Source organism: Cololabis saira, chromosome 13 (assembly GCF_033807715.1).
Source record: "Cololabis saira isolate AMF1-May2022 chromosome 13, fColSai1.1, whole genome shotgun sequence".
Classification (NCBI taxonomy): domain Eukaryota; kingdom Metazoa; phylum Chordata; class Actinopteri; order Beloniformes; family Belonidae; genus Cololabis; species Cololabis saira.
Genome location: NC_084599.1, coordinates 22,871,590 through 22,899,301, shown reverse-complemented (window position 1 = coordinate 22,899,301; position 27,712 = coordinate 22,871,590). Strand labels below are relative to the sequence as shown.

The following is a 27,712-nucleotide window of genomic DNA, read 5'->3' as shown; positions in this document are numbered from 1 at the left end:
TACACTCTACACAGCTCATATGTGTAACGGTGAGGGCGTGGCTACGCTCTACACAGCTCATATGTGTAACGGTGAGGGCGTGGCTACGCTCTACACAGCTCATATGTGTAACGGTGAGGGCGTGGCTCTGCTCTACACAGCTCATATGTGTAACGGTGAGGGCGTGGCTACGCTCGACACAGCTCATATGTGCAACGGTGAGGGCGTGGCTCTACTCTACACAGCTCTTATGTGTAACGGTGAGGGCGTGGCTCTGCTCTACACAGCTCTTATGTGTAACGGTGAGGGCGTGGCTACGCTCTACACAGCTCATATGTGTAACGGTGAGGGCGTGGCTCCGCTCGACGCTGGACCCAGGAGTCTCCATAGGTAGTGGATGGAAAAGGAGCAGCGCTCATGGAGGTAATTGTCTGGAAGAGCCAACCTGTCCTGAAACACTCTTTCAATATAAGTGAATATAAGTGCTTCATCATTGAGAACGTCATTCAAAAATGGACACATGTTTGGAGCTACTTATAGGCTATGGCTTGACTTGATTGACAACACTTTTGTTTCTTTATCAGTCATTTCTCTAATCCCCTCCACAGGCTAATAATAGTTTTTGATTAAATGTCAAAATGAATCAGTGGTATATTTTTGCAGGCTTATTTTAAAAAAATAAAATAAAAGACCAAAACAGACAGATAAAAAACGGAATCACGGACAAAACACATTGTTGTCTGACCAGCTTGACTTCTGACTGAACAGATTTTGTGAAACCAAATCGAGGTTTAATTCAGCCAGGATTTCCGGAAAATCCCAGTTTAATCTGCTATCCTGGTTTTGTGAAACAGCCCTCTGGTTCGGTCAAGTTTGGGCTCTTATTTTTGTTTTGGATTCCTGATTATGCAGCACTTTTAGTTAAATAAATACCCTTGGTTTGGAGCTCCTGTAGCCCCAGTCTCCTGCATTTGGGTCCTACATCCCCAAGTCGTGACAAAATGGACCAGACTGTAAATATGTTTATTTCTGCTCTAAAGTTGGACATTTTAACATGGGAGTCATTGAGATTGACCTGCTTTTGCAGCTAGCCTCCAGCGGCCAATGGAGGAACTGCAACAAAACTTAGGCTCATTTCAGTAGTATGATGGATGCGCTCTGGACTAACATTGTTTCCATTACTCTTTTTGTGCTAAACTGGACTCTCGACACATCTGAAAAACCACCTTGTGAATGTGTAAAAAGTTTTGTGTGACAGGTTTGTGTGTATTTGACGGTTTCTTCGTTTTTGTTTTTTCTAAGTGGGTCTTTTTTTTTGGCAATATTTGGATTTTGCACAATTCTAGTGGCAATGGAACATGACTAGTGACTTAATGAAACTAACCAAACTGCTAAAGAAGACCACTTGTGGTATGCAAACAATATACATTTTTAAGATAACAAAGACTAAATGTTATTGATTGATTGATTGATTGATTTCGAGCATATTAATTATAAATACAAAAAAAAACAATTACACAAAACATCAGAAAAAGAATACAAATAAACAGTCATTAAACAAAATCAAAAGGAAATAAAAAAAGGAGTAGGAGGAAGTAAAAAACTTATGAGGTCCTACCCCTTGTTTTTATTTCGATTTGATTGAATACAAAATAAAAAATGATGTAACAAGTGCACTACCCTGTTTAAGGGTAGGTCCAGTAGTTAATACGCGGCACAATTTTCCCTTGGGTTAAGTTCAGAAGATCCAGGTCGACTCGGGATGCAGCTCTGAATTCAGTACACCATAATTTATATAAATGTGAAGCATAGACACTAGCGTCACAGGGTTTCTCATAGGTGCACTCCCCATTACCCTACTTTACCTCCTCCAGCAGGGAGATTTCCCTCCACAACTGCATGAGCACTGAGTGGGCTGCGTTTGCTGCCAGGAACACTATGAGAGAGCTACAGAAGATGAGTAGAGGAGGGAGACAAAGACAAGGGCAGAGAGAGAAAATGGATAAAAGATTGAAAGAAGTGTAAGATGAAATGAATTAAACAAGATGAAAAGAGAGAGAGAAGAAGGAAAGGACAAGTAAGGACAGAGAAGGTGAAAAAAAGGAAAAAGTGAAACATTTGGAGAGTGAGAGAAGTTATTAATAATGCAGCAAAGGAGAGGAAGGCTGTGTCCATTGTCTACATTTCTGCATTACAAAAAAAATCTTTCGATTATGCATCTATTCCTAATTCCTGTCCTCTATAAAGAAAAACATAATGTAGGAATGCACCGAGAAACAGAGCACACCAAAAGCAATGACTGTACAGATGAATGTAGTGTAAATAAACCCTCCATGACTCCTGCCAGTGTGTTTGGGGAGATGTATCTGTAGAAAGCCAAGGACAAGTTAATGCACAGCTTTGAACCTGCCGATGCAAATAACAGGGTAATTCATCAAAACGTGTTTCTCATACAACAACTACACCTCTATTTGTTTCACTGCCACATTTTGAGATTTCTTTTTTTTGTATCTTCTTATTTTTTCTTTGACAACACCAGAGCAGGAACATCCCTTTCACACTCCTCTATTGGCAAGGATGGGGAATCAGTGCGCCTCTAGCTACAGATGTCTTTCAGTGACCGTTACACTATTCACACGGAAAGATTTAATGGTCGTGGGACATAAATCTGTTTGATAAAATTATTTCTCTTCATGTTGAAATCGTCAGGTACAACATGCATTAAATTAATTCTAGCAAAGAACATTCGTTCTAGCAAATCCTTTAACTTTTGTTTCATCTTTTGAGGAAGTCTTTGAATAAGCATGGACATTTTTCACCCTTCACTTGGAATCAAACATGCCAATAGTATCTTTACAGCAATATATTACCACTGATGAGAGTTGCAAACGGTGTCTGACAGTGGTCTAGGGCAGTTGGTTCCAGCGGCAAGTCCAACAACATGATTATTGAAGAGTACAGATAGTCAGTAGAAACTGGATGCATGCACACATAAACACAGAAAAACACACATAATCATTTGATGAATAGTTTGAAAGTAGATGTTTAATTTTTTTCCCAGAACTGTTAAGTTACTTTGCATACAAATATGAAATCTGTGTCACTGTGTGTGTATATGTGTGTTAATCAATATTAATTAAATCAAAGATTCTTCCCCAAGGTGAAGAATTATCTAAATACCATTAGAAAAGAAATGAGGTGTGCAAGCCTCCCTCACAGAGAAACAAAGACAGACAGAAAATGTGTATGAAAGCATATCATGAGCAAATAAATGGGAAAAGATGAAAACAGATGTGTATGTTACTTTTTACCCTTATCTATGTATGTATGTATGTATGTATGTATGTATGTATGTATGTATGTATGTATGTATGTATGTATGTATGTATGTATGTATGTATGTATGTATGTATGTATGTATGTATGTATGTATGTATGTAATCTATCTATCTATCTATCTATCTATCTATCTATCTATCTATCTATCTATCTATCTATCTATCTATCTATCTATCTATCTATCTATCTATCTATCTATCTATCTATCTATCTATCTATCTATCTATCTATCTATCTATCTATCTATCTATCTATCTATCTATCTATCTATCTATCTATCTATCTATCTATCTATCTATCTATCTATCTATCCACCTTTCTATCTATCTTTTTATTTAGATATTTGTAGTTGGAGCCATTCTCACGTATCTGCAGAATAAGAAAATGGATATGTTCCCACGGCCACTAGGGCACCCCCAAGCCACAAGGTCAGCCCATGTCAGCCTCATGGATGGAATAAAAAGGGTAATCTTCTGAGGCTTACAAGCCACCCCACAGCCACTTGTGGCGGTTATGCATAACTTTGTTACTTTATAGTCCCAGTCCTGACGTACCATTGCCCTGCATGTTTATGGTGTTTTCCCATCTCCAGCACGCCTGTGCTGACTTGTGTAGACCTTGATGCCAAGTGAAAGACCGAATTCATGCAGGGCAGTGGTACTTGAGGACAGAAAGTGAGAAAAACTGCTTTATCTCATTCTAAATATAACTAAAATATATCTAAAACTCACCCCACACACACCCATAGAGTTGTCATGGATATGAATTGTAACTATGGAGGCCAAACCCATTTTTTAACCGGGCTGAAAATATGATCATTTCTGTTTCAAAGTTGTACATTTTGACAAGGGAGTCAAAGAAAATTAGCTTTGGAGCCTGCCCTTAATGGTCAGTCGAGGAACTGCAATTCATCTCTGGGCTCACAGAGGACAAGCTGGATGTGCGCCCTTGGTCCGTCCCATTGTCAATATTTGACAAGAAAAAAAACGACCCGTCTTCATCTTCAGCTATGTAAATAATAATATTTTAGTATTTACTTACTGTGAAGAATCTAAATTATGCCTGAGACATGTCTGTTTTGTGATCCCAAAAACAATCACAATATCTGTTTTTCTACTCTAGTCAGATTTTTTTTTAATTGTAAGCATATGAAATAGCATTTATTTTCTTTAATAAAAGATTTTAGTCAGAAATCCTAATATTTTCTTGCAAATTTTGTGTTGTGATTTTTTTCAGATTTTTTTAATTAATTAATTAATTAATTAATTAATTAAAAAAATGATTTTGTTTTAAGTCAGACAATTGATGGATCTATTTATTTATTAGGCTTATTAAAATGTGTATGTTGTCCTTGCCAAACAATTTTATTCCTGAGATGGCCTTTATGGTCCTTCTAGCTCAGGTAACCTCAACAATATTGAGTTGTTAATTTTGTAAGGCGTTTTTCTAACTAAACTGGACCTTAAGACTTTCAAATCAACCATGTTGTCTTCATATAGTGTAACAAATAAATGTATCACCATGTATCAGTGTAAAGGGGGTGAACTCAAACAGAATTGTGCATGGAGCCCCCAAAAAAGCTAGATACGTATGTTTTGTAACGTTTTGTTTAAATATCTGAATATCTGAAGACTGCCAGTGGACAGACTGCAACGGACAATTAGGTCTGCGGAGAGGATAATTGGGACTAACCTCCCATCTATCCAGGACCTGTACCGGTCCAGGACCAGGAAACGGGCAGGTAGCATCTCTGCAGACCCCTCACACCCAGGACACAGTCTGTTTGAACTCCTGCCCTCTGGACAGTGTTACAGAGCTCTGTAGCCAAAACCTCCAGACACAGAGACAGTTTCTTCTCCCAAGCTGTTGTTCTGATGAACACTCATAGAGTCTCAGAGTAATCAATCACTGTGCAATAATAATAATAATAATAAAAATAATAATAATAATAATAATAATAATAATAATAATAATAATAATAATAATAATAATAATAATAATAATAACCACAATCATATGCTGTAACAGGCACCTTTCAATAACCATGTCTACCTCATACTGCTGCACCTGTCACTTTAAAAAAAAAAAAATATATATATATATGTTAATAAGAGCTGTCATTTGTCTATTTAGTGTACAGTGAGAGGGGTGGGATGATACGGGTAACTCACGATTCAATACTGTGGCGATATGTGGCCCACGATTATGATAATATAATAATGCACGATATCTACGATATTCAATATATTGTAAGAAATTTCATCAACGATATATCACGATATATGTGACTGAAAAAGAAAAAATACCCATAAAAAGGAAAACGTCTGTAGTTACGCATTTATTCAATGCCAAAACTTCATACAATGTACAAAGAAAGTGCATTTGTATAGTGCCTCACTGCCTCCTAGGCTTGTAAATGTAAACACTGTACAGCCGGACAAATTAAAGTGCATGAACATTAATAACATGTTTTGTATAAACACTGCTTTGTTTCTAATACTGAAAACTCAGTAAGCAACTTAATTTAGCATAATACCTCACTGCCTCCTAGGCTTGTAAATGTAAACAATGTACAGCTGGACAAATTTAAGTGCTTGAACAATAGTGCGGTGACAACTGTGTAAATCCATTATGTGTGTTGTAATAAAATATCGATATTTGCCGTCAGTTTATCGATTATTTATTGCGACAGAGAGCGCAACAATATATTGCAATATCGATTTTTTCCCCCACCACTAACCAATAACCATGTCTACCTCATACTGCTGCACCTTTCACTGAAAAAAAAAAAAAAAAAAAAAAAAAAAAAAAAAAAATATATATATATATATATATATATATATATATATATATATATATATATATATATATATATATATATATATATATATATATATATATATATATATATATATATATATATAAGAGCTGTCATTTGTCTATTTAGTGTACAGTGAGCGAAAATAACAGAGTCAAATTCCCTGTCTTGTTTGACCTGACTTGGCCAATAAACTGATTCTGATTCTGAACTGTATACTTTTAGCATGCCATTATCCCTTAAGTGCAGTTGAATAATTCTCTTGGTCTTGACTGAAAACATGAAAACATCAGAGACAGAGTGTGTGTGTGTGTGTGTGTGTGTGTGTGTGTGTGTGTGTGTGTGTGTGTGTGTGTGTGTGTGTGTGTGTGTGTGTGGGCACTAGGACCCAGCAGGTGCAGCGTGTGTTATTAAAGGGCCGCGGAGCCCCGTGCGGCCACATTGCCGGCTCTCCATCAGCAGCAGCAGCAGCGGGGCAGCAGCCGCGTCTCTGGACGCTGACGTGAACGGCTCTCCATCCTGCCACCAACTACAGGTGCCCACTCCAGGGGTCCCATAACACCAAGTCCGGATCAGTTTATGGACCCGAGGAAAGGACGCAGACCTCCAGATGCGCTGTTCTCCACTTCCTGCGTGGTGTTTTAATGAGTGAGAACCACCAGGAATGGCCTCATCAGTGAGCGGCACGGAGGAAGTGCGGATGTCCGCGCTGACGCCCCTGAAGTTGGTGGGACTCGTGTGCGTGTTTCTGGCGCTGTGCCTGGATGTCGGGGCCATGCTGAGCCCGGCGTGGGTCACGGCGGACGACCAGTACTACCTGTCGTTGTGGGTGTCCTGCTCGAAGCCGCTCGGCTCCGCGGACTGGTCCTGCAACAGCACGCTGGCCACCGGTGAGACGGACGCGGCTGCTCGCTCTTTAAGCCAACGCGGAGCCTACGCCGTATGGTACCAGGGCGGTGCGCGTCGCCCTGGTACCATACGGCGTAGGCTCGGCGTTGGTGTAACGCGGAACCATAAATGAATGAATGAATGAATTAAGTTTATTCAGTCATTGCAACACAAAACAACACCAAAAAAACATTGTACACAGCATTAACTTTTTATACAAAACCAAAAAACTGTGTTGAACAATAACTGAAAAGGCATAGGCTGAAGCAAAATGCTTATAAAAGCCTATCCTATAGTACCAACTTTCTATTTTTGGCTACCGACCTCCAGAAAACCAAAAAGAGAATAGAAAAGCAAAGAAACAACAAAAGGCAAAGAAACAATAGAAAAGCAAAGAAACATTTACAGATGGTCAATTGCACTTATAAGCTTCAAAAATAGCTTTACAAACCATTTTCTTAAATACAACAAAAGAATGACATGTTTTTAAATGTATGTTAGCATCATTCCAGAATTTAACTCCAGTGATGGAGACACATCTCTTTTCATACCTTTTTTAGCTATTTGTACTGTGAAATTACAGACACCTCTAAGATTGTCAAATCTTAGATGTGTCTTAGAAGATTGTTAAAACAGCCTTTACAAGTTTTTAAAGCTGTTTCGCCATGTTGTTTTGGGAATGTTTTCCCCTTAAAAAAGAATTGTGAGTGCAGACAAACCCTCCCATTCATATTCAAATGAAAGTCTGATACACTGCGCTCAGGGGTAACAAAAGAGCCCCGTAGACAGACAGCGCTCAGCCCAACCAATCTGTTCAGTAGTGAGAATTATAGATCATCTCCCACGAGAGTGCTCAATGTTAATTACTTTATAATTAGATATTGCCTTGTTAATTTAAACTACAGAAAGTAGCCAACAATGGACTTCTTTGCAAGAGGGAAATGACCTATTAATGAAAGTTCATGCCTAAAGTCTATAATAAACAACGCACTAACGCTTTGCTTTCCTATTTAGTTTATTAACTTCTTTTTTTCATCAAACATTTGAAATCGAGTGCACCGCAGAATGATGTGGGAATTTTGTCTGGCCAGGAGTGGTCCAGCTGAGGTTTCATTCGGCCTTTTGTTGCGTACAAAATGAGCCTTTGTGTGGGTTTTTTTCACCGGCCAAGGAGCAAGGGCAACTCAGAACACAGCACTCCCCAGAGATCCAGATGCCTGGAGATTAGTTTCCAGGGAAACAAATGAAGCGCTCCAAAAAATGCCGGATTGTCTTCTTTTTATTTATTTCTTTATTTTTTGGAGGATATTAAGGATTCTTCTGAATGGAATTGAACTTTTCCGGACGCATTCCATATTTTCATTATTTATCCGCGTTATGGTGTGTAGAAAACCTCAGAGCTGTAACATAACAGCACCAAATATTTATAACTTTACTGCGGATTCATCCTTGAAAGCTTTTTGCACCACAGTGTGTGATATTTCTGTCTTCGGCTGTAAGCATAAAAGAATAGAAGCATTGTACAAAGAACTCAAAACCAAAAAGGAACAATATTTTTTCACATTCTCTTATTTTTTTCTGTCCTTTTTTATTTGATGATGTATCCTTGTGCATGAATACTGGTCGTTGAAATGGTCTCAAATTAACCGTTTAAAACCATATCCTGCAAATGTAAATTGGTAAAGCTTTTTTAAACATGTCCCATTTCCCCTGGCTTGAGATCTTTACATTGTATAAACATCTTTGTCTTTGTCTTTCTTGGGTGCTGTGCCTGGTCCCCTCATGCGTGATACACGGTGAATTGTGTTTTTGTTAGTCTGACAACATGTTTTCTTTCTGTCTCAGATGAGCAACTGTGGGTCATAGTGGCCCCACTCCTCCTCTGTCAGCGCAGACAAAGTGCACTTTGGTGCCATATAAAGACATGCAGTCTGCATGTCAGCTCTCGGTGGTAGCAGCATACCACAATAAATGCATGCAGCAAACTTCCCATTTCCTCAGGCTTGTGGTTAGCTAGGTGTATTGATTTGACTCCTGGTAATCAGTTTCTGCCCCCCGCCCCCCCTATCTTTCTCCCTGAAACCCCCCAATACTGTGTTCCTCAGTGTCATGCTGGAAGCATTAAATAAATCCTTTTAGTCTGAAACAGCAGCTGGCCAGTTGGATGTATTTCCACTGGCTCTGCAAGGCCAGCGTGTGTTTGTCTTGGAAACGACAATAACATGCACAGAAAGTATTGCCTTGTTACAGCTTCATACATGCTCAAGTAAACGCAGACACACACAGAACATTGGGAGGGGCTGAAGCTCAGGTTTAAACGGTACAGACTCAACATTAGGCTTGGAATGTGGAACAGTAATGCAGGAGCGGTGAGTATTGATGCCAGACTGGTGTGAGATGAGGCGACGAATGTGGCGCATGTGTGTGAAGCAGGGATGGCTGAGCACATTTATAATCTAGTATCCATACCATTTTTGGAAGCTTATCTTCTCTCTGAGGATGGTCACAGCTGGGTTGGGCTGGGGTTGGAGGGTTTGAACCAGGGGCCTCTAACTGAAAGGCTTCCTGCTTCAAACAGTTCTCCATCCTGCTGTCCTGAAACAGTGAGACTGAATGTCGTTGGCAGTGAGAGAGAGAGATACTCGGGGCACTTCTGTGACACAGATCTTCCTCCGTTGTCTCAGACAAAGAAACGGAACCGGGGCCTTCAAGGTTTTCACGATTAACACTTCAGCCACCACTGACATGCACACGGGGGGACCGTAATTAATGCTCAGATTGGATCTCGTGTATATCTCGTTTTCCATCTGTCATCACGCGGGGCTCAGATTAATAGTTTGGCGCTTCCTGCTCTTCAAAGCCTTTAAGCATTGCAACTCTGGCTGCGTTTCTTGCACAGCTCACAGGCTCCATTTTCCTAAATTTGAGATCAGATGACTCTCTGAATCCTGCTGTTTCACAAGCATGCTGATAAGGCTTTCAGATGCTGGCTGTCTGGGCTGAAGGCACTGAGCTGACCTACAGGAGATATCTCAGCAGCAATGGGCTGTGACAACCTCAGGTCAAGTCACTGTAACCCTTGTTTTTACTGAGGGGGAGTGTGTGAGACAGAGGCAGTGAATCTTGAGGGGTCCGTGTGTAATGAGGCCTTGTGTTGTGGTAGATGGAGGGAATGGGTGCTCTGCTTATTGTGGGCCCCATCCAACATCCTGTGGTGACAGAGCCCATTTATACAGTAAACTCTGACTCCTGAACCATATTTGGTCAGAAGAAGTTGATGGCTGTTTATATTTGAGGTGCTTGGCCTCTGGAATAAAGTTCCCTTCGATTAGGAGTGGGAACAGTATTTTTATTATTTTTTTAGAAGCATGTGTCCTATCAATTTCCTTTTTCTGAGAAATGTTTAATGATTTTCTGCATCAATAAAGAGGAAAATGTCTCTATCTTGTATATCAGCTACAAAAAAATACAAAACACATTAAATTATCACTTAAATATTGAACCACGTGTACAGGGCATGATCTATTTTAAGCTTTGGTGTTTGTTTTTAACGCCATCAACTGTACTGTAAATGACTTCCTGCTGTGTAATCAAATTCCTTCTCATAATATCCTCTGCCTGTTTACATATAGAGCTCCTGTTTCCACAAGTACACAGAAAAACCGGAAAAGAGACCACGAACCTTGTAAAAATAACATAACGTGACTCAACTATCATGAATTGGATTGAGACAAACTTGAAAGTGAACAAAACACTATACTATGAAGCTTGTTGTTTTGTTTATTTTTTGTAATTGACAAACACTTTGGAGCTCAGTTGTGGATAAACAGTTTGACTTGGACAGCCTTTATTTCCGGCTGAGTGTTTCTGGACTTAATCTGAACTAAATGCTGAGAATGCTGCTGAGCTAGCATCAGCCAGAGACGGATGGAAACTCATTATCTGAGCCGACTCAGAGAATCCCTCTGTGCTGCAGCGGGATCCATTACTGGGCAGCTGAAATCCGTGCAAACCAAGCACGGGTTTATTTCTTGTCAGCCACAAAGTTTCTGTGCTCATATTGAGGGGCTGTCGACTTCACGGTTCACATTCTTCGTCTGCAACTAGCCATTGATTAGCAGTGGCTCACATCAAAAAATCATGAGGCATCGCTAGTTCCTCAAAATGTGCAACTTCCTCAGCCTTGGAAACGCGGTTAATGCCCCACAAGCTATGGTGGGTGGGATACTTTTTCCTCTTATGGGAGATTGAGCATGGGATTGTTATTTTGGCTGACCGCTATGGCCTGTGACCTATTCTGTTGCTCCTCTCTTCCTCCTTTCATTCCGCCTCATCTGTCTCCTCGGTGTCACAGCAGAGCTACGACATGTCCTCCTGTGTCTAAGTGTAATTTCATGGCTTTCCTCCCGCCTCTCTGTCCCTGTGTTTGTCTCCAGACTGGCACATCGCCACATTGGCCCTATTGGTGGGGGGAGCAGTGCTGACCCTGCTCTCCTTCCTTGTGGCGCTGGTTTCCCTGTGCCTCGGCTCCAGGGGTCGCTGCTACAAGCCTGTGGCTGTCATGCTGTTCTCAGCAGGTAAGTGGTATGATTCGCTCTTGTTAGAAGCAAGAAGGAAGAGATGGAGAATAATTCACATGCTTTGAGGAGAAAGATTCAAGGCCTTTGTACTTCCAAAGGTCCCTGCAGGTTTTTTTCCTGGAAATCACATTGCTACTTTGTTATTCAGTTTTATAGCCAGCAGGTCACTGTTTATCGTCGGATTTGTGTGTGTACTTTAATCATTTTAACATTGGCTCACTTTGTTTCCTTTGCAGTGGTGCTTCAGGTGTGCAGCCTGGTCCTGTTCCCCATCAAGTTCATAGAAACAGTCACCCTGAGAGTGTATCATGAGTTCAACTGGGGCTATGGCCTGGCCTGGGGATCCACTATCTTCTCTTTTGGAGGTGCCATCCTCTACTGTCTCAACCCCAAGAACTATGAAGACTATTACTGAAAAAAACCAACATAAAAGTGATATGAGAATCCCAGGACTGTGTTTCACCCATCGTCCCTATAGTAATAGGAGCTTTCTCTCTGTACTGCTGTGCACAACCACATACTGGAAATAGGAAAACAACGTGCTTACTGATACTCACTGGTCAAACAGGAGTTCATGTTTGATACTGTGAACTCATTGTCTCAAGACTCTCTGGACAGATGCCCCTGAGCGCTTTTAGGTTTGGCAGTAAACACAGCCGTGCAACTAGAAATCCAAATCCAAGACGAGAGAGAAAGGTTGGACGAGTACGCCCTCCAATCAGATAATTCTGTGTCCCCTTTAACTGCAACTCCAGTAGGTTTTAGACGTAGCCAAGAAATCTCAGGGGAACAGATGGAGTCAATGACCCCATACCTGCATGAATTGGTGGACTAATAAACCCGAGTGAAAGAGAAAAGGACTGATGTAATCGCTGCAACGTAGGGAGAGAACATGTCCTGCTGAAGTGACATAACGATATAGACAGAGTGAGAAGGAAAGGCGATATTCTATGTTTTCCCCAGATACACTCCACATCTAAACCTTTGCCAAGCCTCCTTTCCTTCAACAGATTTAAAATATCTGTGAAAATAAGTGGACCAACTTTATATTTCCTGTCCTATTTACACCATTTAAAAGGGTCAGAGATACTCTTAAATTATAATTAGGGGCCATTTAAACTTGGAAAAACATTCCACAGGGCCTGTGTAGATGAACATTTACTTAAGTCTATCACATAGTGTATAATAGTGGTAACATAGACCTTAAATATTTTGCCCACGGAGCTGCCTTGCAGTGCATGTATGCATCAAAGCAGAGCGGTGGGAAGGAACGTGGCAAATGACCATCCCTGCTGAGTGCACATGTCTACGTGATCATGCCCCTGGCATGTGTTCACAGACCTCCCCATGTGATGCCTCCTTATCTTCCTACTCTTCCACAAATGTAATTGCTCTTAGTAGACTAGGCGCCATTAAGTACACATTTTTTTTTTCCCCTCATAAAGAGGAAATTCACTTTCACTGAAAATGGTTTATACTTAGTTTCGGCATCTTAATCAAAGTCCATAATAACAGCCTTTTAGAGAATACCAGACTGCAGTGTGCAGTACGTGAGTAGCATAATGGAGTCTGTGGAATAGACGACCTGTGCTCATTTTGCTCTGGAAACAACAAAAGTCTTGAATCTCATTGATGGAGTTGTCAATACATTACTTGTGCATGCCCCTACAGCTTGCTGATGGTTTCTGACTGCTTGTTATTTCTTTACAATCATAATAAACATGTACTATAAAAACAAAAAGAAGTGATTGTTTGATTTGGCAAAAAGAACATTCATGAAATACAACAAACTACACATCTATGTGTGGTCAAGTCACATAGAATCAGTTCCTTTATTAGGTACAGCAAGTTGAGGCATTTACACAGGAAATTAACATCTTTTGAACACATAATACATGATGGCATGATATGCATAGAAGTACCAGGAATATACTTGTATGCAAATGTCTTTAGTGTTCTTTCAGTGAAATGAGCTCTAATACAGAGCCAGATACAGTGTACAGTCTACATTTCGCATTAGTCACAATTTATATAACATTGCTTTCAATGTTCTGCTGTCAGAGGTCCCGGGTTAAAGTGGAAGTGCCTCCTTTCTGAGTTCATGAATTCCCACAGTGTAAACAGGGCAGCCGCTCACATCCGAGTGGAGTTTTCACCCAGTAAACTGTAGCCCCTTCTCTTCAATCCTTACACTGGGTTGACCTTTCCGAAGCCTGTCTCACTTAATGCCAGGGTAGCAGAGTGTCACGTCCACTGGATATCGTCATGAGAGGAGTCTCCAACAGTCTTGATAAGAGATTCACCATCCACCAAAAAAAAAAAAATAGATCATAGTGCACAGAAGTAGTTGACGAGATATGGACGAGTGAGTAGAGGGAGGACGGTGGCTCTTCCTCAGCAGGGGCTTATATATCGATTGACAGGGGAAGACCTCAAGACAGACTCTATAGGGTCGGGGCTCATAGTATCCAAGGATTTACGAAGGATGGGGCAGGGGCAGGCGATACAGCGCAGTGCTAACTTAGGTGTAGCGTGGCATCTCACACTGTTCACAGCGGTTGAGTGCAGGATGGTTGAGGAAGGTGCAGCTTTCACAGTTCCATTGGGCGCCTTCAAAGTCCTCATCTCTCTGAGGCACCGGCACTGGCTTGGAGCTCTGCTCCCCTTCTGTCAAACACAGAGTTGAGGGACATTCATTCAAGTATAAAAGGGCTTAATTCATGTGATAGAGCACGTGCACCAACATTTTCATCTGCCTGATGTATATTAACAGCAGTCTCAATAGATCAGCGGGAGGAATGTTTTCAATGAACAACTAGTCAAAGGGCAACAATGTTCATGTCTTCTTTACAGAAGTCATTTAAAAAGAAAAAAAAAAAAAAGATTTGCTTTGATACTTTGATGCTTTGATGCTCTGAACTCTGCGATAGTTCTCACCTTTCCTCCCAGTTTTGGGCGGCACAACTGGACCAGGCTGGATGTTGTCATAAAAGTTGTTCATTGCTTTAGGGTCAAACTTCCCTGTGAAGGAAAAGAGAAATCAATAGGTAGAGTTTAATTAGTTTGTTGAAGACTCCTCAATTCCAGCCAGAGGCCCAACATGCTGACTGTAAGACAGACCCAATTTAACTCTGAACAACACTAACAATGTGGAGAAAGAAAAAAAGAAAAAGGTGTAGTTGCTTGTATTCATTTCTGGGTATTTAGACGCAAGAGCACATACGAGTCAGTAAACGTTAATTCCTGTACAGATTTGTCAGCATTTTAATAAATGTGGGACAATCACATGCACGTGGATTTCTTATAGTCGAATATGAATCAAGAACTGTGTTACAGGAAGGGTGTGACATTGTGATGTAAAAATTGTAAAAAGTTAGAAAAACTCAGTGTCATGCAGTTGTTTTCCAGCATTTTGATGTTTCATTTAGATTTATGACCAGCTGCTGGTGCAAGAGGCCCCAAAGAAGCAAACATCATCAAACATCTCACACTATTCTGTCTTACATCTTGTTTCAACCTCTTTCTGTGCCCAGGACCACAGTGCAGCGAGAAAGTTCATCTTCACAAATCACAGTGTTTGTTTACTTTTCCTTGCAAACAAATCCCTTAATGCCACCTGTCTAGTTTAATAACTGTAATAAATAGCAGTCAGTGATTGTGAATGTTCTTTGCAACACGGATCGACAATTTCAAATGCTCACTAGTATCCATGACCAGGACACTGGGTTGCTTTTTATCCTTAAGCTAAACTGGACCTGCTTATCTTTAAACATGGCAGTCACAAAATGGTGTTGTTCTACCTGGTTTCTGTTTACCCCCCCAGCTGTGACATCTGCCATTCTTTGGTCTGGACCAGCAAAGACCTGATGCTACTTTATCGCCCCAGTTACTGACCAACAGCTAGTGCTTTGGCAGTTTAGATGTTTCTAAACCGGTACTGGTACCAGTTTGCTTGGAAAGGGTGTGAAGTACTTAAATACACTGTTCTATTTCTAATAATAGTAATTAAAAACAATAATAAAAGATACTGGATTGCATTTCATTTCCACACAAGATTTATTACACTTATCAGCGGGAAACTTCAGTGTCTACTAAGAGTTGGCTTCGTGCTGCACGAATATCGAAAAATACAGTACAAACAGTATATAAAATACATTAACACGGGTTGTCAAAATAAATAAATAAATAGATTGTATTGAAACCATTTAAAATAACCCATTTGAATATTTTTTTGGAAAAACTGTCAAAACAGCCTCAAATATTTAGTCAGCAAAAATGTATGTAATTAGGGTATGAAACTGTCAGTGTCTCACGATTTGATTCTGATTTAAGGGGTCTCGATTTTCGATTCAATAGGATTTTTGGATCATTTAAGGTGGATGGTGTAAGTAAGTGTGTATTGTAGATTATGGAATGACACTCTTGAAAAGAAAATGTAAATAAAAGCTATTCTTTGACAAAACTTGTCATTTTTCTAAACATTTATTCCAAAAATAAAAAACAAAATCCTGTATAAATCATATTTTACATCATATTAAATAAAAAAAATAATAAAAACTCTCTCAATAAAAAAAAGATAACGGTGCAAAAACAAAAATGTTAGAGTTAAATCAACTGCTTCATTTAACTAAATTTTCTAGCTTACGTGACAAGTATGCACAAATAACACTTGTCAATTGTGTTTCTGATTATTCAAATCACTCAGCAATAGTCATCACATTTTTTGGTGTGCAGACCTAGTGTCCTTCCGTAACAACCAAGCAGAAACACAAACTGATCAATATGTTGCGGAGTAAGACGGTTTTGCTGTGCTGTCACTGTCTCATCTGCAGAGGAGAATACTCTTTCTGCAGCAGCACTAGTGCCAGGGATGCATCGGTGGCGTCTTGTTTTTCTAGACAATAAATAAGTAATCTATTTGCAGTCTGTCTGGCTACAGAGGGGTGAACATCTCCTGCTTTGACAGGCTGCTGTGTGAGGACTGGACTGCATGAGTGCTTTTGGTACAGGGACGGGCCACAGCAGCACCGGCTGCTCACCGAGCAGACCGACAACGATACAAGCATTCCTGTCAGAATCTCCAGAAGTCTTCAATAACACCTGAGAAGTCACTATATTTGTCGCTAGTGGCTTTTTTGAAAAATAATAATTAAAAAAAAAAAAAAACAGTCACTAGACTGGAAACTCGCTAAGCGAAGGCAGAGACGTTCTATAAACGAGACAGCCCACTAAGGTTCGAGTTCCTGTATCTGTGTCACGTGACTGCCACGCCCCTTTAGGAGACCGGAAGTAGGTTCTGAGTCTATTGAGTCCTATGGGAAAAGTGAACGTGAGCACAGATTATTACCAATTCCTTCGCCCCATAGTAACCTAAGTAAATATGGGACCCATTTTTCAAAAGCCACAAGCCTTCTGAACATTCTGACATCAAAATGGCAATTTTCAGACCGACAGATTAGGAGAAAATGAACTTTGTTTGAGACCTGTCTCTGTCTGAGCAACACACTCTCGCGAGATTTGGCTCTCATCGTTTTCCCATCGGATAAAATGAAGTTTAAAACTAAAATAAAACTTGCTTCTGTGCTTAATAATACTGTTATTTTTATTATTTAAGTATTTTTGGAAGAAAGTTGTACTGTATCTAGTGTTGTATGTTCCAAAACGATGTGGGGAGAGGGGCGACCACGCCCACTTAGGAGACCGGAAGTGTTTACCATTCCATACCATTGCCAGTAACGGTAATGCGCTATCTTGTGTATAGAAGATCTTTGGCGAAGGTAACAACCCCGGACATAGCTGTCTTGCTAACTCAATACGGTAGCTGCGATTCAGCCTCTTGTAACAGCAGCAAGGGTTGAATTAGCGCTAATGAAAAATATTTTAATTTCAGAATCGCTGAGGAGAATAAATTGAGATTTTTATGTGAATTGATTTTTTTCAATACCCCTAATATATCATAAACAAAAAGAAAGTGCTTTGGTTGCTTAAAATTATAAATAAATAAATACATATTTTGGAACATTGCATACATAATAATAAATACATTAAGCATTCATATAAAATCCAATCATGTTCATGCAGATTTTGTTAGCTATAAGTAGGGATGGCACACAAACTGATAGATATTTTGCTATCAAACTGATACCGAAATTCTGTAGGTATTGGAGCTATGGAACGATAACAGGAGGTGGTGGCAGGAAGCCCAGGTGCAGCAACAACTCCGCTGCAACTTATAGTAGGTGAGGGAAAAAAAAAGGAAGAAAAAATATTTCTGAGAGGATTCTGGATCTGCACACATAATTCCAAATGAGAGAATTCAGTATGTTAAATTTATCAATACCCCAAATCTTTACTGGGTTGCAAGATAATTTCCCACACTTAAGCCACACGGCTTTCATCATCCCCACTCCTAAACAGATGCAGCTAATTTCTACACAGTGTGGTTGCAGAAAAACCCACATATCAATTACATAACAATAATTATCCCTTAACAGGCTAACTCTTGTGCACGGACCACAGTGAAAGAAAAACTAAAAGATCGAGATTGGCCTGTGTCCTGCTACAGATCAATCATTTTCAAATGTTGCATTTGCATGTGATGTGATGGACCCTCTCCTATGATTTCAGACCTAACTGTCTGCTTTGGGGCTTGGCTTTCTCAAAATCAATGTTTTGAAATAAATCTGAAACACACTTCAAATGTTCATGCAGGAATATGCATTCATGTGTGATAGCGTGTATACCTCTCGACTGCAGCAGATCCGTCTCCTTCAGTGTACAGTCAATATCAATCTGCAGCTGTCTGTTGAGACTCCGGAGTCGTGTCATCTCTTCTGGCTAGGGTCAATGAAAACAATCCATTCAATTAAGAATGATTTAAAAATCACTAAACATTCAAATTCTCCCTTCAATATTTCCTAAAAAAAAATTATAATTTTAACATTACTTTGAATATCACAGTTTTTTGGGTATTGCTGCATTTAGTATGCAAGTATGACAGTAAAATGACTTTAAATATAACCACTGGTCATTTTACAGACTGTAGTTTTACATTTTTGACAGCAACTGTAAGATTTTTCTAAAAATATTAAAAATGTCACTGCATGCGCAGATCTAAGCAAATGCTCAGTCCTTACCCTTGGTATAAGATTTGTGGAGTTGACACGTCGGAAACGTCTTTGAAGAGCATCATACTCCATGTTATTGACGTCTGCCTTCAATTGTTCTAGCTTCTGCTTCTCCAGCAGCAGTTCCTTCAATAAACGCTCCATCCTCGCACGTTGGTGGAGGAGAAGAGCTGTATGGATGCACATCAAAAAAGGAGGTGATTGAAATTAAGAATAAGAATAAATTGCAATTATTTCTCACTTCAGTGTCCTAGTGCTACTCAAAAGAGCAACCCCATGATCAATATTATGGAAACACAATAGAGTTACTATAAAATGACCAACTTCTAAATACTAGGGCTGTGCGATTAATCGATTTTAAATCTAAATCGGATTTATTAATCAAGACGATGTTAAAAAAAGGAAAATCGATTTTCCTCTCTCTTTTTCATATAGCTGGAAAAGAAGAAGAGAGCTGACTGCATTACAGACAGAGCTCGTCTAGTCATCTTTGTTTGGTCAAGAAAATTGTAAATGTCACTTTACTAAACTCAAGGAGGATTTACAGTATCTTTCAATTGCACTTCATTCCCAATAGGGAAATTTGTTTGCTATTTTTCTTTAAAAATAAAGATAAAATATTTGAAACAATTTATTCCATTGTCTTTTGTAGTTTTACCCAAAAAAATCGAAATCGAAAATCTGGTTTTCAGAGAAAAAAAAAATCGGGATTTTATTTTTGTCCAAAATCGCCCAGCCCTACTAAATACTAGAAGTTGGTCTTTTGATAGATTAAGTATAGGGCTGACAATGATACCTCACAGAATACAAAAAGATGTCAAACCCAAAGTCATGCAAACTACAGCAATTATATGGATGAGATAAACTTTTTGCATAGAAGAGGATCTGTCTATACGCACTGTAATACATTGAGAAATATAACAGGAAAAAAAATAAGACACGCAACAGTCCCTCACCCTGTGTGTAGGCATAGTCATCAGAGCCTGAGCTTGAACGTCGGGGCATTTGCTGAAACTGACTGACATTGTTCCCTGGCAGAGCAGAGATAGGCAGGATGGGTGGAGGGGCTGCATTGTGCTCTCCTTGGTCTACCATGTTGAGAAGAGACTCAGCAACAGGAGGTGAGCTTAGGGGCCTCTGTGCCTGGCCTCCAGGGGACACTTTGATTTTGAAAGTATAGGCCGACTGGCCCGGTTGAGGGGAGGAGGCGGGTCGAGGCCTTGCAGAGCCTTGATGCTGTAAATACATCCCAGGGTGGAATGCCGCCGGTCCTGGTGGTCCACTCATTGCGATGCCCCTCGAAGGAGAGCTGGGCGAAGGGCTCGTAGCCATATAAACCTGGGAGTGTGGGGTGTGCACAGGTGAGTTGCTGCGAGGTCGTGGTCCTTCAAGGGTAATCTCTATCTGTTTGGTGAGAGGGTTTTTTGTGTGATAGGGCCTGTAAACTGGCTGTTGCTGGGGCTGTTGCTGGTGATGGTAGGGCATGCTGGGAGGGGTTGCAGAGCTAATGGGGAGGAAGACGTATTGCTGGTGTCCGGGCTGTGGCTGAGGTTGTGGTTGAGGCTGTGGCTGGACCTGATGCTGTGGGGAGCTGTACGGTGAGCCATATGTGGGAGTGTTGTAGGGGGACTGCTGATGCTGGTAGACAGCTGCCCCTGAGGACGACCAGGGCGTAGGCTGTGGGCTCTGAGAGGGGGAGGGTCGCATGTAAAGGGTGGTGTTGGTGCTGTTACCATAGTGCCCAGGTGGAATCTGCAGAGCTTGTGGAATATTGGGTATACTTTGTGTAATATCAACTGTTATAGGATTTATAGTGTAACGGGGAACAGGGGCGTATGTAGGGGACATGCCTTGTATTGTGGGCGGGGGTGTGGGTGTGCTGGCTGAGCGGCTTTGATCGTTCATAAAAAAAGGATTGTATCCAGGGGAAGGGGCCATAGTTGCGGGAGCTGACAACGGCTCGGGATAGCTGGGCCGCTGGGGTTCAATGTGACTGTCACTGGTGCTGTGCACTAGAGAGCGCCCCACTCCTGCTCCGTTGGATTTGCTCGCCTCCGAGCCCGGGTAGCCCAGGCTAATGTGAAGCATGTGGTTTCGGCTCAGTCGCATCTCCTCTGGACTGTGATGGAACTCTCCATACAGGTATCTGTTACTCTCCTGAGCCAGCAGGTGGCAGCACAGATCCAGGTTGTTGTTATTCTGAGCAAGAGAAAACTGTGAAAGGCTCTGATCTTTTCAGCACACTTTAAGAATAAGAGTTCAAGAGTTCATCTTGTTAACATACAGTCAAAAATAAATCATAATGAATTATAGTGGAAGGTTGCTTATTGGTAGCAAATTGATACTGATCATTTTGAGGACACAATAGCCAATGTACAATATATTACAACAACATGAGATTGCACTTTACTCAGATGCATATATTTTGACTCAGAAGAAACAAAACTCAAGAGATGAAACGCACCATAATACAAATGAAAGCTTCATACTTTTAGGTTTATATAGCATGTTTACTTATGCAGATCTATTCTGATATATTCAATTGGTTTTAGTACACTTATCCAATGACATATATAAACTACAAGCTATCAAAATACTTAACTTAGTTAAAACTGTGAATGACATAGCTGAGGTGCAAACACGTTTCTACACAAGTAAATGTCACAAAAAGGGTCAGCTTTTCAGTGAATAGGTAAAAATGCATATGCATTTTGTTCACCTGCAGAAGGCACTGTGACACTACCCCCTCTGGGATCTCTGGGAAACGCTGCTTGAGATCCTGCAGGATGTGATAGTCGAGCTGAGAGCCTCCCTGCGCCATCCCGTGCCGACAACAGGAGAGTCAACGGGCCCAAAGCTGCAAATGCCCAAACAACCAACCTCGTCTCATTCCCTGAAGATGTGGAAAGATGGGGGGGGGGGGGTAAAGCAGGGGCGTCAATTCAGTATGGCAAGGTATGGCAGCCGCCACGCCTCGGCTTCAAGGGAAAATGTAAATGTTTGTTTCTTAAATACATTTATGGAATTACTCTGTGTCTATTTGTATTGATTATTCTATTACTTAATACATATAGAATAACTACAAATGCAAATCAGAACAACATGATCGATTTCACTAGTTATTATACACTGCAAAAACTCAAAATCTTAACAAGAATATTTGTCTTATTTCTAGTTAAAATGTCTCATTTTTAGTAAAAAAAAAATCTCATTACATTTAAGACAAGACTCAAAAACAACCATTTTCAAGTAGATTTTCACTTAAAATAAGTAGAAAAATCTGCCAGTGGAACAAGATTTGTTTTGCTTGTGAGAAGATAAATCTTGTCCCACTGGCAGATTTTTCTACTTATTTCAAGTGAAAATTTACTTGAAACAGGTGAAAATGGTCAAATAACAAGTTATTTTTCTGGTGATGAATCTTGTTTTAAGTGTAATGAGATTTTTTGACTAAAAATGAGACATTTTAACTAGAAATAAGACAAATATTCCTGGTAAGATTTTGAGTTTTTGCAGTGTGAGCGAGACTGCATTTGAAAAAGTTCCAATTTTCTTGACCACACAGATAAGCTACATAGACTTCTGTGATGAGTATTTGCTGGACGTGTTGATTGATACTCTAGTAGAATTATGTGACTCGTAACCTTGCCATACCTTAGCTTCCACTGAATTGACGCCACTCGGATAAAGATTAAAAAAAATACATACAGTGGATTGTTTTTGCAATTAGGCTGTCGCCCTGCAAAATCCCTTCAATGTGTCAGCACTGCAGTAATCTCAAAACAAATACCAAAAAGTATAGTCTGCATGAGACATGAGTTTACACAGAAACACTCAGGTAATGTCCATGCATGGGGTCGATCCTGAACACAAGCAGAAACCCACAGCCCGCAGTCGTCCGCATGCATCCCCGTGTGCACATTTGAGCAGGTGCCTGTCAGCCTGTGGTTGTTTGTTTCCTCATAGTTTTGCACTAAGCAACGACGACATGCCCTCGCTGCTAGCAGGCTAGTTCCAGCAGCCTCCGTGCATCACTCAAGCTGATTTATGCTTCTGCGTTAAATAGACGCAGAGCCTACGGCGTAGGGTACGCGGCGACGCGTACCCTACGCCGTAGGCTCTGCGTCGATTTAACGCAGGACCATAAATCAGGCTTCAAACACAACAATCCGGTGCGCGGCTGCAACCAGAAAAAGCGGCTCCTATCCCCGACAAGATCTACCCGGCGCAACTCAAAACCCCCACAGCGCAACCCGGCAGATCCATGATCGGTGTAAATGAGATTAGGTGAGGTCTAAGCGTGCTAATGTTGTGTCCAGCTGTCACAGCCCGGCTGTGATGGAGACACTAACTACACCAACTACGCTACAGGGAGCACACACTGGCCGCTTACCGTACGTTAAGAGTCGCCCCTGCCGCCTCGGACCATAGCTGAGTCACGGAGAAAGCGGCGATGCCTCGGGAATAATCGGCCGACGTTTCCCCGTGTGTTTGTTTCGGCTAAATAACTTGTAGTTTGTCATCCCAGCGTCAGGCCCCTGCGGCTGCGCTGCATAGCAGGCAGTTATCGCGATAGCTGCGCTGCATAGCAGCCAGCAGGCACTTATCGCGATAGCGGCGCGATGTCTGGACCAGGAAGTTGTATCTATGGAGGAGAATGAAAACAGTGCACAAGTAGAGCTGTCTGTGAGCTTTTATTCAGCTTTTTCAATCAGAAATCAAAGTTTCTCTATTCATGCAGTTTGATTCAGCCATCTTAATATATAAATATAGTGTTATATTCACTTCATAATCAAAATAATAACAATATTTATAACAACAACAACAGTCTGATACCAGTAATAATAATATGCAGTTAAAAGTCCAAAGTGCTTTGTTTCCATGTCCCAAGTTCAAAATGTCAATGCAACGTTTTAAAGTAAATGTCAGCTGTATAAAGATAATTTATCATCATTTCTCCCCCTATTAATTTAATTTAATTTAATTACACTCAAATGAGATCGTAAGGATAATTTTGAATATCATATCATAGCACCCTTACATTTAAGTCGTCATGCTTTAGACAGAGGAGACTTTACCCGCCAAAACTGAGTAACAGTACTTAACATCTGGACTCCTAATATTACATTTTTTACTCAAGAAGTCCTTTTATGCTCAAATGTGAGTGAGGTTTAGCATTACAACTTTATTATATATTTTTTTCTTATGAAATTCTGAACGCCTTCTGAATTCTGAAGCTTAATTATGATGTTTCTTTTTGGCACAACATTCCTTGTAACTGAAATATATATATATATATATATATATATATATATATATATATATATATATATATATATATATATATATATATATATATATATATATATATATATATATATATATATATATACACACTTAAGAACATATTTTTTAGTTTTTGTTAACAGTTTAATAGTCTTTGCAGACACTTTGAAGATAGTTCAGACAATGTATTTCTTTTAAGGAAGAAAAGTAGTGGTGAAAAAGTGAAAAAAAAAAGTAAAGTTATTTCAGGCATATGATGTCAACAGATTACTTGTAATGTAATGATGATTTTGAACTCTTGTGATTTAAGATGGTTTTAAGAGAGTAAATGTAGGAATTAATGTGTGTTCAGATTTGCATGTGATATCAATGAAAATGTGTCATCTTCCTGTTGGTTGTTGTACAGTTTTGCTATTTTAGAAGTGTTTTGTCAGAGGTAATTGTGAAGCCCGTTTCACTAGGGGGCAGTGAGAGATGCAGCATAAAGACCTGAGTGAAAATGATAGGATGAAACTTGGACAGACTTGTCTAAAAAGCATATTGGCTTAAATGACTTAACAGTTGTAGAGGACATTTCAAGAGTTTTTTGTTTCATCATATAACTGGAATAAACATGTAGAGAAAAAGCAAGTATGGTACAGCTATTTTAAATCAAATCAAATAACTTTCCTGTGTGTAACTGTACTTGTTTGACTTAATAATTCTCAAAGTAATAAAATTCTATTTGGATTATTTCATTTTTTTAGGTAATGCTTTGACATTTTTTTAACCCATTTTTAGGTATCGTTTTGACATTTTGTACGTGTGCCTTGTCTTGTTTACTTTGAATTGCCTTGTTGTGGAATACTTCACTACATCAGTGAATTTACCCTGCCCGGCCTTTCTTTTGACTTGTGCAAAGTATTACAAATTACATATTAAAAAAATGTACATGAAAAATGTAAGCATAAGACTACGTTTTTGCTACTGGTTATGAATTTCTAAGATAATACCGGTATCACCATGTCTGAGTGGCAGCACAACTATAACTTCCACGGCTGTAAAAAAAAAAAAAAAAAACAGAAAAGAAAGTGGTAGTGACATTTATTTCTGAATGATAAAAGGGTTGCCAATTTTCTGAATTCATTTTTAATTGGGATACAATACCAATATTAATTATTTACAGTATTCTTTACCTTCTAAGAATACTTTTCTGAAACAAGGGTTTTTTTTAGCTGAGAAGATTTGCTGTGCGTTCTGTAAAGCCAGATTGGTCAGACTTTTGCCTGCTCTGTCCACATGCAGCAGCTGTTCGATGGCAGACTAGCTTTTTCCTCTCATGACAGCTGAGCATTCAGCAGACACAACTGGAAAATTAAGACACTTCTATTTGCGTTGTTAAGGAGAGAAACTTAAAACTCACCCAGATAAAACTGTAGTTTCCTTGAACTTTCATTCAGTGGAAAGAGACATGTTATAAAATAGGAATTAGTAAAAAATGTGCTCTGTGTGCAGATTATTTAAAAAGCAATTCAGGAAGTGCAACTAGTTTAAGCAAGACAAACAGGTCCCTCCAGTTTGGCGCACCAGTGATGATGAGCTGTTCTTCTTCAAAATAATGAGAAATAATGAGAACGTTTAATCTTATTACGCCTTATTACCACAATGGGACACAGGGTAGCATGTCATGGAAGAAAACAGTGCACATTACTCATTCATAAGACAGAGTCACAGTGGCTTTACGGGTTGTTTTGATAGGACAGAGGGCGTTGTACCTGTTTCTCTGTAGCAGTTTGCACCATGATGCAGGCTGAGTAGAGATACTAATGATTTCATGCATCATGTGATACCTAAGTAAACCTAAGTATTTTTTCAAGAATTTGACACAAGTGGCAAGTATTAAATTAAGCTCCTGCAAGTAATTTAATGCAGTATATGCTGCATTTAAGGGACACAGGTCCCCATGTCCCTCCATCAGCACATGGCACAGGTTTGACCCCTGGAGTCAATCGGCTGAAGTTTCAGCAGGGGGCAAGGGCTCTACCACCACAAATAAATTCTGAGGGGGGTTAATGGTTGTGCTGCAGCAGCTGAGGCTAAAAGGCCCAGTTTGATTCAGGCTAGCTGTCCCTCCTTGATTAGTTGTCACAGCTGTGGCGCTATTTATAGCAGTGCCCTTGTTGTCACTGATGACCTGCGAGGGGACCAGAGACTTGAGAGTTAAGTAGAACCTAAGTCAATGAATGAAGTCAAAAGAACCACCAAAACTGCCAGCTCATTTTTTAATGTGAAACTGTCTTTTATTTACAAAGCACAGACAAGAAAGCTTCACGTCTGCTTTGATGAAACGCAGTAAGTTACAATAAATTTGGCCGCCTGGTCTATGTACTGTAGAGTCTAACGTTACATCCACTTTTATGTTTAGACACTACTTGGTGTACACTTTTGATGAAGTGCTTATACATAGTCTTTCGAAAAGCTTTCTTGCTCTTCTAAATAAGGGGTTCCTTTTTTTTAACTACCCCCCCACCCCCCGACACAACAACTCTCAGGTTGCACTTTGAGTACAGTATTAGCCAGAACCTTGAGTGTCCTGTTGGGGACACTCAAGCACTTCAGCACTTCTGACTGGACGCAAGTGACATTTTGAAGCTTTTGCTGCTTCACTGTACTATAAGTACTATAAGATGTAAAAATATGTTTTGAACTAGTCAAGCAGACAAACAAGTTCACCCTAACCGAAGGGATGCGCCAAGATCAAGCTTTTTGTGCCCCACTTCTCAAAGGTGTCGATAACATTCCCACAATACTTCAGAGGGGACTGCACTTCCTGCATCTTCTGCCAGAAAGCAGACTGGTCTGTGAGTCAGCAGCTCCATGCAGGGAGCAATTACTTCAGACTAATGTTTCAGCAGCACACTTTTCATTTACATACAAAGCCTGATATGGTTTTTTTTCTCCAATATTTTAATTTAAACTATGAGGATATCAGCTTTAAAATGAAAAATAAGACGGGCTTCCCACTTTATGGGACCATACTGAAAATTGAGTTTGTGTTGTCTACTGGCACGGTGATGCGAGTTTAAACCGTTATTGCATACCAGAATGACAGCAATATACAGGTTATGATGAAATAAAGGGCAAGCTGGTGTCCCTCTTGGCTGATAAGACAGGATTCCTGGCTCTGTACAACAACAAGCAGATAACAATAATCTCTGTCTGGTTTCAAGATTACAGTCCTATCAAACAGACAAGCCAAAAACACTGTCCGGTTTCTGTTTCACAATAGGCAATCCAGAGTTGCCCCCCGCTGGAAAATTACAATGTGACAAGGTAGTCCATTTTATAATGTAATGATAGGTAAAATAATGGAACATTTACAAAAGCTGGACAAAGTTACTGCCTCAGTGCAAATAGCTAAATGAAATGCTTATAAATGGAATTTTAAATTGTTAGGTAAACTTTACCATGTAACTCACTTGGTCATCAGACCAACCACCAACCCATTTCACCCAGAGAAAAAGGTTGGTAACTTTTCCCCTTCAAACAAGTTAAAGAAAAAGATGTGGCTTAATATATTTTATTTGAGCAGATATGACGAATGAGCACCTCTGCATGGTGCTTGCGCATGCGCGCACAGCAACAGCTGAATCTGCGGCAGGAGCGCGCGGAATGCAGTGGCCGCTTGAAAGTAACGGTACTTTTATGGGAAGGGC

At 40.1% G+C, this 27,712-nt stretch overlaps 2 protein-coding genes across 4 annotated transcripts; one reads left to right on the top strand and one right to left on the bottom strand.

The window, feature by feature from the left end:
- The first annotated feature begins 6,589 nt into the window (after positions 1-6,589).
- On the top strand, positions 6,590-13,375 carry tmem47 (transmembrane protein 47). The gene is made up of 3 exons (XM_061738336.1): positions 6,590-7,026; positions 11,461-11,601; positions 11,841-13,375. Exons 1-3 carry the CDS (start codon positions 6,801-6,803, stop codon positions 12,017-12,019), a joined length of 546 nt encoding a protein of 181 aa, XP_061594320.1. The 5' UTR covers positions 6,590-6,800; the 3' UTR covers positions 12,020-13,375.
- A 38-nt stretch (positions 13,376-13,413) lies between these two features.
- Positions 13,414-23,371, bottom strand: tab3 (TGF-beta activated kinase 1 (MAP3K7) binding protein 3). Of its 3 annotated transcripts, XR_009783951.1 has the most exons (8): positions 23,125-23,371; positions 21,451-21,624; positions 19,688-20,930; positions 18,741-18,901; positions 18,348-18,441; positions 17,750-17,833; positions 14,542-14,625; positions 14,252-14,271 (listed from the first exon to the last, which is right to left on the bottom strand). XR_009783951.1 is itself a non-coding variant. In XM_061738335.1 (7 exons), exons 2-7 carry the CDS (start codon positions 21,550-21,552, stop codon positions 14,126-14,128), a joined length of 1,830 nt encoding a protein of 609 aa, XP_061594319.1. In that variant the 5' UTR covers positions 21,553-21,624; positions 23,130-23,369; the 3' UTR covers positions 13,414-14,125. The 3 variants fall into 3 exon arrangements, 2 of the variants coding, with proteins under 2 accessions (XP_061594319.1, XP_061594318.1); XM_061738335.1 differs by lacking the exon at positions 17,750-17,833 and having other exon boundaries at positions 13,414-14,271; positions 23,130-23,369; XM_061738334.1 differs by lacking the exon at positions 17,750-17,833 and having other exon boundaries at positions 13,414-14,271; positions 23,125-23,368.
- Positions 23,372-27,712: the final 4,341 nt, after the last annotated feature.

Excerpts from the sequence above, each read along its gene's own strand:
- tmem47 (XM_061738336.1), top strand. The coding sequence starts at position 6,801 with ATGGCCTCATCAGTGAGCGGCACGGAGGAAGTGCGGATGTCCGCGCTG. Across the intron at positions 7,027-11,460 it reads CAACAGCACGCTGGCCACCG|ACTGGCACATCGCCACATTG; the intron begins GTGAGACGGACG and ends GTTTGTCTCCAG. Across the intron at positions 11,602-11,840 it reads TGTCATGCTGTTCTCAGCAG|TGGTGCTTCAGGTGTGCAGC; the intron begins GTAAGTGGTATG and ends TTTCCTTTGCAG.
- tab3 (XM_061738335.1), bottom strand. The coding sequence starts at position 21,552 with ATGGCGCAGGGAGGCTCTCAGCTCGACTATCACATCCTGCAGGATCTC. Across the intron at positions 18,902-19,687 it reads TGACTATGCCTACACACAGG|CTCTTCTCCTCCACCAACGT; the intron begins GTGAGGGACTGT and ends GCATCCATACAG. Across the intron at positions 18,442-18,740 it reads CCACAAATCTTATACCAAGG|CCAGAAGAGATGACACGACT; the intron begins GTAAGGACTGAG and ends CATTGACCCTAG.